Source organism: Podarcis liolepis (genome assembly GCF_965112155.1).
Source record: "Podarcis liolepis genome assembly, chromosome: 9".
NCBI classification, from domain to species: Eukaryota; Metazoa; Chordata; class Lepidosauria; order Squamata; family Lacertidae; genus Podarcis; species Podarcis liolepis.
Genome location: NC_139564.1, coordinates 54,878,000 through 54,890,876, shown reverse-complemented (window position 1 = coordinate 54,890,876; position 12,877 = coordinate 54,878,000). Strand labels below are relative to the sequence as shown.

Here is a 12,877-nt window from a genome sequence, read left to right as displayed (position 1 = left end):
TGTGTGCTGTCAGCGAGGAAACACCAAAAGGGATTGGCTATTTGGGTTGTGTCTTTGGGGTGTGATGAGGGCTCACCCCCTTTTATTGTTTTCTCAGGCATGGTATGGTGACGTTTGCCCTTCTCGTCTTGGTTTTTTTTTTTTTGGTAGCATTTTATTTATAGCATTTAAAATACACCAAACAGATTCAAAACCCGACAAGTCATCAGCGCAGCAAAAATGCAGAAATATTCACATTAACAATTCATCCACCCATCTTTACTCTGCATAAGCTGTGGCAACAAAAGGAGATACCAGGTTTCAGTTAAGCAGTCCCAACTCTCTGCATGTGGAAGCAATCTCTGCTCTTCCTCACAGAGGAAACTGAAGACGCGCACACAAATTAATGATACAAGGAGCAATCTGCATGAGAAATCAGGTTTCCATGTCTGGATTGCTCCTACCTCAGGTGCAAGGAGTCGATGTGGAATGAGGGTGTGTGTGAGAACGCCATGCATTCAGCTTGTGGAGTAGTCCTTTCTCTCCTTGATTTAGAGTTCCCTGGAAAAAAACCGCAACCCTCCCAGATCTATCTCCCTTTTGGAAAGAACACAGAATCCCTCCTTCCTCACTTTTGCCACTCATCTTGAAACAGGAGCTAATTGGTTTCCCACAACGTTATTATCCTGAGAAAAGTTCTAAGCATTATAAGTTGTTGATATCAAAACCAACAGCCATGGTATCAGTTTTAAATGCCAGAGCTCAACCCTAGAATAGATGAGGGAAAGGCAGAAGAAAAGTGCTTCTTTTATCTCCTCCACAAAAATAAATGGTTTCCAAAGCTATGGCTCTATCATGTGAACAAGGCTTGCAATAGTAAATAATATGGTGTACATAAAATTTTACTCCCCCTTGCCACCCTTGTGTGTTACCCTACCATGAAATAAAATTCATTGCCCCTCTTGTTTCTATCAGCTAATCAGCCTGCAGGTTTTAAAGGCACAGTTTAAGAGTCACACAAAAGAAGCAGTAATTAGGCAGTATAATCTAGGAACTTAATGGTTTCGGTGCGCTAGAGGGAACAACGTATTTATTATACTAGCGCATTATTCATTAGTATAACAGCTTTCTCAGCCATCTGCCAGCATTATATCCAGGCACGTACCTATCAAAGGCCATATTTTCAAGAGGAATTTGCTAATTCCAAAAGGAGAAAGGCAGAATTTCCCTTTCTTTTTTTCCAAACCATGAGCAGTAAGCAGCCTATTCAAACCAAGCTGAAAAATCTGAATTCATCCAGTTTGTCGATAAATAGGTATTCAGCTCCACGGGCGTGAGTAGAAATGACAAGAAAACTAAGCACAATATTCATCCAACCTCCAGCTAGTCAAACACCGAGGCCACAACTCCCACTAAGGCATATTAGTAATTGGAGGTTAGCTGAGTATGGTAAGATTTGCCCACAGGTGACAGGCTGAGAAAATGTGTGTGAATCAGAACAGGAGTTCTTCCAGGCTGTTGGTAACGTGCAACGTATGAGTAACCTAGGCATGCTAGTAATGAATAAATGGTATTTTTTTTTTGGTGAGCTAGTTAGCTACGAGCACCCTCAGTGCTCAGGTCAGGTCAGCAAAGTTATGGAACTTGCTCCATTTGAAAGTGTTTGTTTTCTGAAGCACCAAGCCTCAAAAGCCCATGACACCATGCTGAAAAACAAGCCAGAAAATAAAATTTTCTCTTCAAATATAGTATGGGGGAGTGAAGGACATATCATGAGTCAACAGGGGAGTCATTCAGAGACCACAAAAACGTCAAGGTTGTCAATAACGTCAGTAGCTGTGACAAAAAAACAACATACCTGTCACAGATGTAGGAAGAGTGTTGGATTTTTTAAGCTGTTCTCTGCGTTCAAACCTTGAGAGGGGAGTCTCAGCTTTCTTCTCTGCCTGGGCTGCGGGTCTAGGCAATGTACTAGTTCTGCTGCTGCTGCTGCTGCTTTTAGTATCTGTCTGATTGCTGATACTGGCCTAGCGCAAAAAACAACAAAAACCACATTACAATGGTACCTCGGGTTACATACGCTTCAGGTTACGTACGCTTCAGGTTACAGACTCCGCTAACCCAGAAATAGTACCTCGGGTTAAGAACTTTGCAGAACAGAAACTTTGCAGAACAGAAACTTTGCAGAACAGAAATTTTGCAGAACAGAAATCATGCTCCGGTGGCGCGGCAGCAGCAGGAGGCACCATTAGCTAAAGTGGTGCTTCAGGTTAAGAACAGTTTCAGGTTAAGAACAGACCTCCAGAACGAATTAAGTACTTAACCTGAGGTACCACTGTACAATTTTAATATTTCATTATAACATAGTAATAATATATTTACAGTGCAATCTTATACACTTGTAGGCCCACTGAGTTAAGACTACCACATAAGTGGGTTATAAGACTGCAGCTTTGGTAGTTTGGATTTGATATCCCGCTTTATCACTACCCAAAGGAGTCTTAAAGCGGCTAACAATCTCCTTTCCCTTCCTCCCCTACAACAAACACTCTGTGAGGTGAGTGGGGCTGAGAGACTTCAGAGAAGTGTGACTAGCCCAAGATCACCCAGCAGCTGCATGTGGAGGAGCGGAGACGCGAACCCGGTTCCCCAGATTACGAGTCCACGGCTCTTAACCGCTACACCACACTGGCTCTCATAGATTACCACTGGTAATCATAGAATTGCAGCCTAGATGAATTAACACTCACCTAGGAATAAGCCCCAGACCAGGGGGGTACACAACCTAAGGCCCAGGGGCAGGATGCAGCCCAATCACCTCAATCCGGCCCGCCGACGGTCCGGGAATCAGCATGTTTTTACATGAGTAGAATGTGTCCTTTTATTTAAAATGCATCTCTGGGTTATTTGTGGGGCATAGGAATTCGTTCAATTTCCCCCCAAAATATAGTCCGGCCCACTACATGGTCTAAGGGACAGTGGACCGGCCCACAGCTGAAAATGGTTGCTGACCCCTGCCCCAGACTGACAAGCAAATGAACCAATAATGCGCCAATGTCATTTCCTCCCATTTTCTCATTTGTCCAATTGTACGTTTTGTTCTCCATGTTTCCACATTAGTTTGTGTGGTTTTTTCTTTTTTTTAAAAAAAACCCTCATGAAAATTCATCAGCCTTCTAGTGTGAATTTCTCCTAAAATACATACTTTTGCAAGGCAGTTTCATGTTATATAGAAATGTATGCTATATGCACCCCCCAAATGTATATAATTTCACTAATATGCATTCCCCAAGCATACTTAATCCCCAATAGAATGCATCTCTGTCCACATTACATGGAATTGCCAAATTCATAGAAGTGGCAAATTTCAAAAAGTGAAAACAAAGTAGGCTTGCCTTGCCAGGTGTACCAAATTGAATTGTCCCCTCATATCTCTGCTTCTGAGTAAACAGCATAGATTGCATTGCTATTTACATGCTTCATTGCGGCATTCACATGGTTAGTGTCAGATTATGACCTGGGAGACCAGGGTTAAAACTCAGCCATGAAGCTCACTGAGTGACCTTGAGCCAATCACTGCCTCTCAGTCCAACCTACCTCACAGGGTTGTTGTGGGAATTAAATGAGGGAGGGGAGAACTATGTAGGACACCTTGAGGTGGTAAGGCAGCAGACAAGATAAAAGAATGCAAGCCACCAGAATGACCACAAAAAGCTGAAAACTGCAGCAGAGCAAACCAAGCACAGAGACAAACTTCCTCTGTCCTCACATGCTTGGCTTTCAGGGTTGCAAGAGACAGTTGCATGTTCCCTAAGGGATGGGAGGGACGCGGGTGGCGCTGTGGGTTAAACCACAGAGCGTAGGACTTGCTGATCAGAAGGTTGGCGGTTCGAATCCCTGTAACGGGGTGAGCTCCTGTTGCTCGGTCCCTGCTCCTGCCAACCTAGCAGTTCAAAAGCACGTCAAAGTGCAAGTACCGTATTTTTCGCCCTATAGGACGCACCGTCCCATAAGACGCACCTAGTTTTTTTGGGGGGAAATAAAGGGGGGGGGAATTATTTTTCCCCATGCGCAGGGGTGGGGCAGCCTGAGCTTCCCCCGACCCCAGCCCCCAAACAGGCAGCTCTCTGCAAGCCGTGGGAGCCCAGCGGTGGCTCCCGCTGCTTGCCGAGAGGTCCGCGAAGCCTGGACGCGCTGAGATCAGCGCGCGCAGGCTTCGGGATGCTGGCAACTCTCCCCAAGCAGCGGGAGCGTTCCCACTGCTTGAGGAGAGATCCGCGAAGCCTGGATGTGCTGAGATCAGCGCACGCAGGCTTCGGGATGCCAGCAACTCTCCCCAAGCAGCGGGAGCGTTCCCGCTGCTTGAGGAGAGATCCGCAAAGCCTGGACGCGCCGAGATCAGCGCGCGCAGGCTTCGGGATGCCGGCAACTCTCCCCAAGCAGCGGGAGCGTTCCCGCTGCTTGAGGAGAGCTCCGCGAAGCCTGGATACGATGAGATCAGCGCGCGCAGGCTTCGGGATGCCGGCAACTCTCCCTAAGCAGCCGGAGCGTTCCCGCTGCTTGAGGAGAGATCCGCAAAGCCTGGATGTGCTGAGATCAGCGCGCGCAGGCTTCGGGATGCCGGCAACTCTCCCCAAGCAGCGGGAGCGTTCCCGCTGCTTGAGGAGAGCTCCGCAAAGCCTGGATGCGATGAGATCAGCGTGCGCAGGCTTCGGGATGCAGGCAACTCTCCCCAAGTAGCGGGAGCGTTCCCGCTGCTTGCCGAGAGGTCCGCGAAGCCTGGAGAGCGAGAGGGGTCGGTGCGCACCTACCGCTCTCGCTCTCCAGGCTTCAGCGAAAGCCTGCATTCGCCCCATAGGACGCACCCACATTTCCCCTTCATTTTTGGAGGGGAAAAAGTGCGTCCTATAGGGCGAAAAATACGGTAGATAAATAGGTACCGCTCCGGCGGGAAGGTAAATGGCGTTTCCGTGCGCTGCTCTGGTTCGCCAGAAGCGGCTTAGTCATGCTGGCCACATGACCCGGAAGCTGTATGCCGGCTCCCTTGGCCAATAAAGCGAGATGAGAGCCGCAACCCCAGAATCAGTCACGACTGGACCTAATGGTCAGGGGTCCCTTTACCTTTACCTTTAAGGTACGGGAAGTGCTGCGGCTCCACTTCCCTCCTAACTCCCTCCAGAGTTCCTTTCGGTTTGGCTGCACTCTACATTTGTACTGACCCCAGATTACCATATTTTTCCATGTATAAGACGACCCCTATTTTGGGGAACTCCAAATAAAGAAAATGGTTGGGGGGGAGATTGCACAGAGTTGTTGAGCTTTTTCTGGGGGGGGGGGTTGCCGAATTTCGCTCATCTGCCTGACCAACGCTGCCAATCGCACGCATCGCCGGCAATAGCTGTCAATCATCCGCCCAATTGCAGCAGCAGCCCTTGACGCAGCCAACAATCACCCGCCCAATCACCGTTGACACTTTCCTGCTCGTGGCTGGAACCTATCGCACTTCCCCCCTCTGCACTACCTGTGCATAAGACAAACTCCCATTCTTAAAATTCTTACAGAATAAAAAATACATTGTCTTGTACACGGGAAATTGCAGAATTTACTAGCGGGCTGTGTCACATGTGGAATGGATGGAGGGAGGGAGGGATGAGAGGAGTGAGAACTGCAGCGGGAAAAGGGAAAGGTTTGAGGTTTCCAGGATGTGATAACACAAAAGGTTCTCTTGAGATAATTTCACTTATGGACAGAAGGAGCTGTGTGCTGTTGTTGGGGAGGCCAGCAGTGAGGTGTGAACAGCAGACTTCGGCATGAACCCTTGGCTTCTTTGTGAACAGTTGGCCAGCAAAATTGGAAGGGGGGGGGAGGACAAGCAGCCAAGTTCTGCTTGAGAGAAGGTGCCAATAACACAAATCCACATGCTGTCCGTGGGAGAGGGTGCACGTACATAAGATGGAAAAAATCGGGGGAAGGAAGGCTTGCAATTTTTTGCCGGCTCCCATTTAGCGTTGAAGTCACAAATGGTTGCTTACCAACAGGAAACGGCTATCTGCTCTCTATATGTGGACATACTGCTCTTATTCTTTCACCATCTCCTCAATGAGTATCGTGCAATATGGAAAAGGTTGCATTTCTCTCTCCAAACCTCAAAGCAGGCTTAGAAATGAGGACTCCAAGATTCTTCTGGTCTCTCAACAGTCTAGTTCTACTACGAATGAAGAATGGTCATGACCACGACAAAACCATGTATTTCCTCACTGTCTTTACTAGCCAAAGCTTAAATAATTTCTAAAATCTGAAGGCAGCTAGGGAGAGAAAAAAATCAAAATACTTCACCTGCAGATTTATGTACTTACATTTTCTTTAGCAAGTTTCTCAGCTTGCTTTGCCTCCCTGGCTTGTCTCCTTTCCTCTCTGGTCGCCTGCTGCTCTCGAAAGCCCTTCTGCTTTTGCAGAGCCAACGTGATCCAGAGCGGCTGTGCGGTTTCAACTTTTTCAATCAGCTTGGAGCCGTCTATGGAATGTCTGCTCTGAAGAACTGGCCTTTCTAGAAGAACACAACGCACAAGGGTTTCAATTTGTATGACAGAGACAGAGATGCATACAAGATATCCAAGAGGAATATGTCGCCCAGTATTCACTAAGTATGGCTTAGTGTGGCGCAACGGTCATAGCGTTGGACTAGCACTGGGCAGACCAAGGTTCAAATTCCCACTGCTGTAACATTTCTTTTTAGGGGAGTCAATAACTTCCTAATGATCCCTAGCGCGGAATTCACCTTTCCCCCTGCCGAACACAGGGTCAATATTTTCATTGTGCTATTTGCCATGACCCCAAAATCCCTTTCCTAGCAAGTCACTGTGCCAGCTCAGACCCCATCAGTGTATCCACCACTAAGTAGCTGATATAGCTCAGTCAGTAAAGCATGAGACACTTAAATATCAAGGTCCTGGGTACAAGCCCAACACTGGGCAAAATATTCCTGTACGGCAGGGGGGTGGACCGGATGACCCTCATGGTCCCTTCCAACTCTACAATTTTATGATCCCACAATTCTATGATCTATTATCTTTTTTAAAAAGTAGTAAACAGATGATCTCACAGCATAGCTATCCTCTCCTCTCTCACCTTCAACATTTGCTGTTAGCCAAATCAGGTTTGGCTCCAACTGAGCCTTTCATCCCTTTTCTCCTTCATTGTGAGCTTAGCTCCACACTTCTAGAAAACATTTGGGTGAGACTTCAGCAGCGCCAACTTTTTCAACAATTTTGTTAACAAGATCTTTGCATCATCCTTAGATCTCGGTGCAAGCTGTCCTAGAAATGTCAAAACTTGTTTTATCTGTAACCATCTATTGAGCACTAACACCTCTGTCTATTTCTAGAAAGCGTGGGGGTTCAATTTTGGAGTTATTTGACATGCTATTTTGGGATATTTGGACAAACTTTCAAGCTTGCAAATGGCCATGCTGCAGAAAAGGAAGTTTAGAAGTCCCGCACAAGACGGATGCCCAAAAGGGCTACATCCTCATGGAACAATCTCTGGAATCAGACAGAACTCCACCACTGCCATTCATTTCAATGGAACACAAGGCAAAGGATTAATGCACAGATCTACCCCTCCTGTTGAAGTGAATGGGGAAGGCTTGCATGCACAGGAGCTCTGTATGGGGACACTACATTTGGATGCAGGGATTTACTGCAATAACATGACTTGCCAAAAATGTAGATGTAGGAAAATGTGGAGGAGTCCTTATTGGGATATACTGTATTTTTTGCTCTATAAGACTCACTTTTCCCCTCCTAAAACGTAAGGGGAATTGTGTGTGCATCTTATGGAGTGAATGCAGGCTGCGCAGCTATCGCTGAAGCCAGAACAGCAAGAGGGATCGTTGCACAGCGATCCCTCTTGCTGTTCTGGCTTCTGGGACCCAGAATATTTTTTTTTCTTGTTTTCCTCCTCCAAAAACTAGGTGCGTCTTATGGTCAGGTGCGTCTTATAGAGCGAAAAATACGGTAAGTTTACTGGGATGCATTTACACACACATGAACATCTCTAGATTACTCAGATTAATTAGTTGCTTCTATTGTCAAGCACTGTGTTTCCTGCAATGTGACATGATACAAAAAACTTTCCTCGCTATGTGTAATCTAATTTTATGCAATGAAAATAATCACTTTATGCGTCAGTCCTTAAAGAGACGTGTGAAATCACCCCTGGTGTGCGCATAATAAAACTTTGATGGAATCCAGTAATGAACCTATAAAAACCACCACCGAGGAAATTATACAATACTGTTTAAGGCTGACATTTCGGATATTGATCTCCCTTGCTCATCACAGAGCTGTATTTAGGGGCTGCATTTCTTTGCCTACCTTTTTTCAATGGCTCTGGCTTCTTCTCTGTTCTCTCTCTCCATGGCATGGTGATGGATGGGAAAAAGGACCTCTTCTCCCTAGACTCCTCCTCTTCCCCCTTGCTTGCCTCATGGGCTTGTGAAAGCAGAGAGCTCCCTTTAGCTTCTGTTTTTCTCCAGGTGGTGTCAGGCTCCATTTTAGCCACCCTTTGCCCCGTGGATTCGGTTAAGTGAGACCTGCGCATTTTTGAGAGAGGGGATGATGGCGGAGTTTGGCTGGTGGGCTTTGGAGCCAATGCAGGTTTTTGCAGGAGTGGTGATTTGCAGATGGGTTTCTCTTGACCAGGTGCAGACACGTGACTGCTAGCTGGGAGAGATACCGGTGCGGCTGTCGTATAATTCTGATTAATATTAGCTGAGGAGTTCTTCACAGAATTAACCATGGCATCCTTTCTCTCTTGGCTTGGGGATTTGTTCTCTTTTAAAAACATATTATTTGCATCTTTCTCATTGTCAGGCGTAACCAGCGGGGTGGGCACCCCGTCAAAACTGTCTCCTGCGCTGTACCTTTTCTTCTTCTTCTGCTCAGCTTGCTGATCATAGTGAAAGCGCAAGGAGTAGTTGGTCCTCCTTAATTTCACCCCAAATGGGGACACATTTTCTTCTCCATTTGGGGAAGCACTGTCCAGTTTCCTTGTACCAAACTTCTGCTGTGTTTCCATAGCAGCTGCTGCACTTTCCGACTGGGCAACTTCCTTACTTAGAGAATGCGAGGCGCCTGGAACAAGGAAAGATGGGAGATCTTTGGCAAATTTACAACCCTCGGTGTTGCCTGCCACTTCGCGATGCATTTCAGTATTTCCTGTAGGTGTTCCAAGATTATTCCCTGCAGCTGACAGTGCCTCGGTATGAACTGTCTCTTGGGTTGAATGGACCGTGGGTGGACCCAACTGCTTGGCTGGGGTTTCTGCTTCAAGGCCAACTTTACTCTCGGCGCTTGCATTAGCCGAAAACTTCTGCCAGGCAGGAGTTATAGAAAACTTTGCACTTGCAGATAAGGTCTTGCGCAAATTACCATGGGAAGCGTTTTGTCCTTTGGGTGTCCAATCATCGCTATGCCTACTGAGGCTTCCTTTGTCTCTCTCATTGCGCTGGCCATTTTCTGCACTTTTTAAGATTTTTGACCTAATAGAAGCCCACTCAGCTGGGATGGTTTGGTTGCCCAATGGCTCTTGGGCATATTTCATTTTACTATTCCTACGCTTCGCATCTGGTGACGTATTCCGTGCGTCCATCGTTTTTCTCTCTTCTGTTAAGCCAAGGAGAGATTTGCAAGCCGTATCTTTTATCTGATTGAGGTTGACCGCAGTTCCACAGAGCTGCGCTCCGGTGACCAAAATTGCTGTGTGGGGGACACACAAAGAAGTCGGGGGACCGTGAGAACCTTTGCTGGATTTAGGAGTTGTCAATTCTTTTGCAGCTGAAGGAGTTGGTGCCTCTTTGACAGGCGTAACTGGGCTCAGATTTACTTTCGGAAATATGATTTGCTTTTCTCCAGAGGATACTTGGAAGGTAAATCCCCTGGGCATAGTTTGCCTCGCATCAACTTCCTGCCATCGGAGCTCCTCGCCTAAGATTCTTTCCTGCTCTTGAGCTTCAATGTCCCTTTTCTGGTGGTGCCTTAGAGTTTCTTCTTCCTTCTGCTCTTTGTCTGGCTGCTTTAATGTTTGCTGGCTAGCTTCTTTAAGTGGAAGGTCTTTCTCAGGGCTTTCCAAATGTTGCTCTCCCAAATGAATATTTTTGTCCAGTTGCAACGGGATGGATTTGTCTTGTTCTTTTGGCTTTTCCAGTGGACTTTGTCCTTCTAAACTAGGGGATTTCTGTTCTTCCAGCTTTTGCCCTCCTTCCCTCTCTATCAACTCTTCCCGTTGCATCTTCTTCTCAGGCCATGGCTGTGGTTCACATCGTCTGTCTTCTGCTGCTGATCTAACTGGTTTATCCAGTTCTTGCTGATCTTGTTTGTCCTTATTCATTTTCTCCTTTAGATTCTGTGGTAGTTCTTCTGGTCTCTTTTGCTTTTCCAGCTTTATGGCACTCCCCTTCCTTTCCAACCTTTCTTCACCTTCTAGATTCCTTTTTTCCTCTAGATTTTTTTGTCTCAGGTCTGTTTGCCTTTTTTGCACTTGAAGTACTTCCTGTTTCAGTTCATCCTGCTTTTCAGCCTCATTCATTTGCTCTTTCAGTCCTTGTGCTCTCTGTCCTAAATTCTGATGCCCTTGTTTTTCTTCCTGCCATTTTTGCGTCCCCTGTTCTTGCCTGTCTTGCCACCCTTGCTGAAAGAGCTTTTTATGTTGTTGCTTTGCCTCTAATTCTCTGTGTCCCTTTTCTTCTACTTCTTCTTGATCCTTCTGTTCCTGCCATTTTTGCTCTTCCAGTTCTTGATGTCTTTGCTCTTCCTCTTGCCTTTGCCTTTCAATCGCCAGTTCTTGCCACTTTTGCTCTTCCAGTTGCCTTTGCACCTCCATTTCTCGGTGTCTTTGCTCTTCCAGTTGCCTTTGCGCCTCCAGTTCCTGATGCCTTTGCTCTTCCAGCTGCCTTTGTGCCTTCAGTTCCTGATGCCTTTGCTCTTCCAGTTGCCTTTGTGCCTTCAGTTCCTCATGTCTTTGCTCTTCCAGTTGCCTTTGTGCCTTCAGTTCCTGATGCCTTAGCTCTTCCAGTTGCCTTTGAGCCTCCAGTTCCTGATGCCTTTGCTCTTCCAGTTGCCTTTGCGCCTCCAGTTCCTGATGCCTTTGCTCTTCCAGTTGCCTTTGTGCCTTCAGTTCCTGATGCCTTTGCTCTTCCAGTTGCCTTTGCGCCTCCAGTTCCTGATGCCTTTGCTCTTCCAGTTGCCTTTGCTCTTCCAGTTGCCTTTGCGCCTCCAGTTCCTGATGCCTTTGCTCTTCCAGTTGCCTTTGCACCTCCAGTTCCTGATGTCTTTGCTCTTCCAGTTGCCTTTGCGTCTCCAGTTCCTGATGTCTTTGCTCTTCCAGTTGCCTTTGCGCCTCCAGTTCCTGATGCCTTTGCTCTTCCAGTTGCCTTTGCTTTTGTTCCTTTAGTTCATGCTGCTTTCCTTTTTCCTGTTGCATTTGTTCCTCTGGTTCCTGAAGGCCCTCTTCATTCCTTCTCTGCTCCAGTCCTTTGTGCCTCTGCATCTGAAATTCTTGATGCCTCCGTTTTTCAAGACTTTTCTTCCCCTCTCGATCCTTTCTCTCCTCCATCTTCAAAAGCTGCTCTTCTTCCTGAAGCTTCTGTTTCTTCCCTTCTTTTTCCCTTTGGCATTCTTGAAGTCTTTTGTGTTCCGTGTGGCTTTTTGACTCTGCTTCAGCCATTTCTACTTTCTTCTCAGTCTCCAAGTTTCTCCAGCAATGTTCTAGCTTTCTTTTGCCCTCTTTCTGTTCTTGGCTTTCCCTATGCTGGATAGGCTTGTCTGCAACATGGTAGCCATCATGTTTGGAGAGCTTATCTTCATACAATTGTGGTTCTAGGATTTCTTGTTCAACCTCTGCCACTGCCACACTTTGCATCTCCTAGTGTCAGGAAACAGAAACAGTTTAATTTAACATTTTTTATTTATGCATCCTATGCTGTGTGGAGCAACAGGGTAATAATTAATTAGTGTTTTAAGTCAATAACCCTGGAGTTCATAATGAACCGCCTTACATTTTAGTTCTTTTTGCTATAAATAAATGCATACACATACGTTTGGTATGCGCCATAAATTATGGCTAAGTTAACCAGTCTGTGCACACAGTTCAAGTTACTCACTTTGCTCCTCCTCTCTTCCAGCAAGAAAACAAACCATGAAGCATCTGGTTTAGCATTATTTTTCAACCAGTGCTTGTGGTTCTTTTCTCTCAAACATACAATCTGAAGCCAAGCTTTGTTCTTAGCTTCCCAATCGTAGTTTGCTGGAGAGAAACAAATAATGCCAAGCCAGATGTTTCATGGTCATTTTCCCCCACCGGAAGAAGGGAAGAGAAAAGTGGAAGAACTTAAGCTGCATTCACTAGCACACAACTTGTGGACAAATGTCTTACCCATAGTTTATGGCTAAGCATGAAAACGCAGCCAGTGGATCATCAAAATACTTTGCCATTCACTAGGAATGACATTCTGGAACAGAAAGGCAAGATCATAGCAGCCTCAGGACATGGATCTACAAAATCCCTTCACCCTGGTGCAACTCTCCTATTTTAATCCTGTACACCAGGCATGTTCAACAGGTCAATCGCGAAGGTGTTCTAGGTCGTCCGTTGAATGTTCTAGGTCGACCCCCCCCCCAAAAAGCTCAAGAACTCTTGATCTCCCCAATCCCAAAAAAACTCAAAACTGTAGGTCCTCCTTTCAAAAAAAAAAAAAAAAAGCTCAGTTTTTTTATACTGGGAGTAGATGGCAGCCTCTGGGGAGTTGGACATGCCTGCCCTACACCAATGGAGGAACTAACTCTAAAGTCACCAAAAACAAAACAAAACACATTACCACCATTTTCAATAAATGTTGAAG

The 12,877-nt window shown here is 46.2% G+C and overlaps 1 protein-coding gene across 5 annotated transcripts in view; it reads right to left on the bottom strand.

The window, feature by feature from the left end:
• The window catches only part of CRACD (capping protein inhibiting regulator of actin dynamics), a 116,551-nt gene that overhangs the window by 8,340 nt on the left and 95,334 nt on the right, over window positions 1-12,877 (bottom strand). For all 5 annotated transcript variants that reach the window (XM_083459730.1, XM_083459731.1, XM_083459729.1 and 2 more), the window contains 3 exons: window positions 8,355-11,901; window positions 6,336-6,526; window positions 1,838-2,006 (listed from right to left, as the gene is read on the bottom strand). In XM_083459730.1, coding sequence (XP_083315856.1) covers window positions 1,838-2,006; window positions 6,336-6,526; window positions 8,355-11,901 — 3,907 coding nt within the window. The remainder of the gene's footprint in view (window positions 1-1,837; window positions 2,007-6,335; window positions 6,527-8,354; window positions 11,902-12,877) is intronic.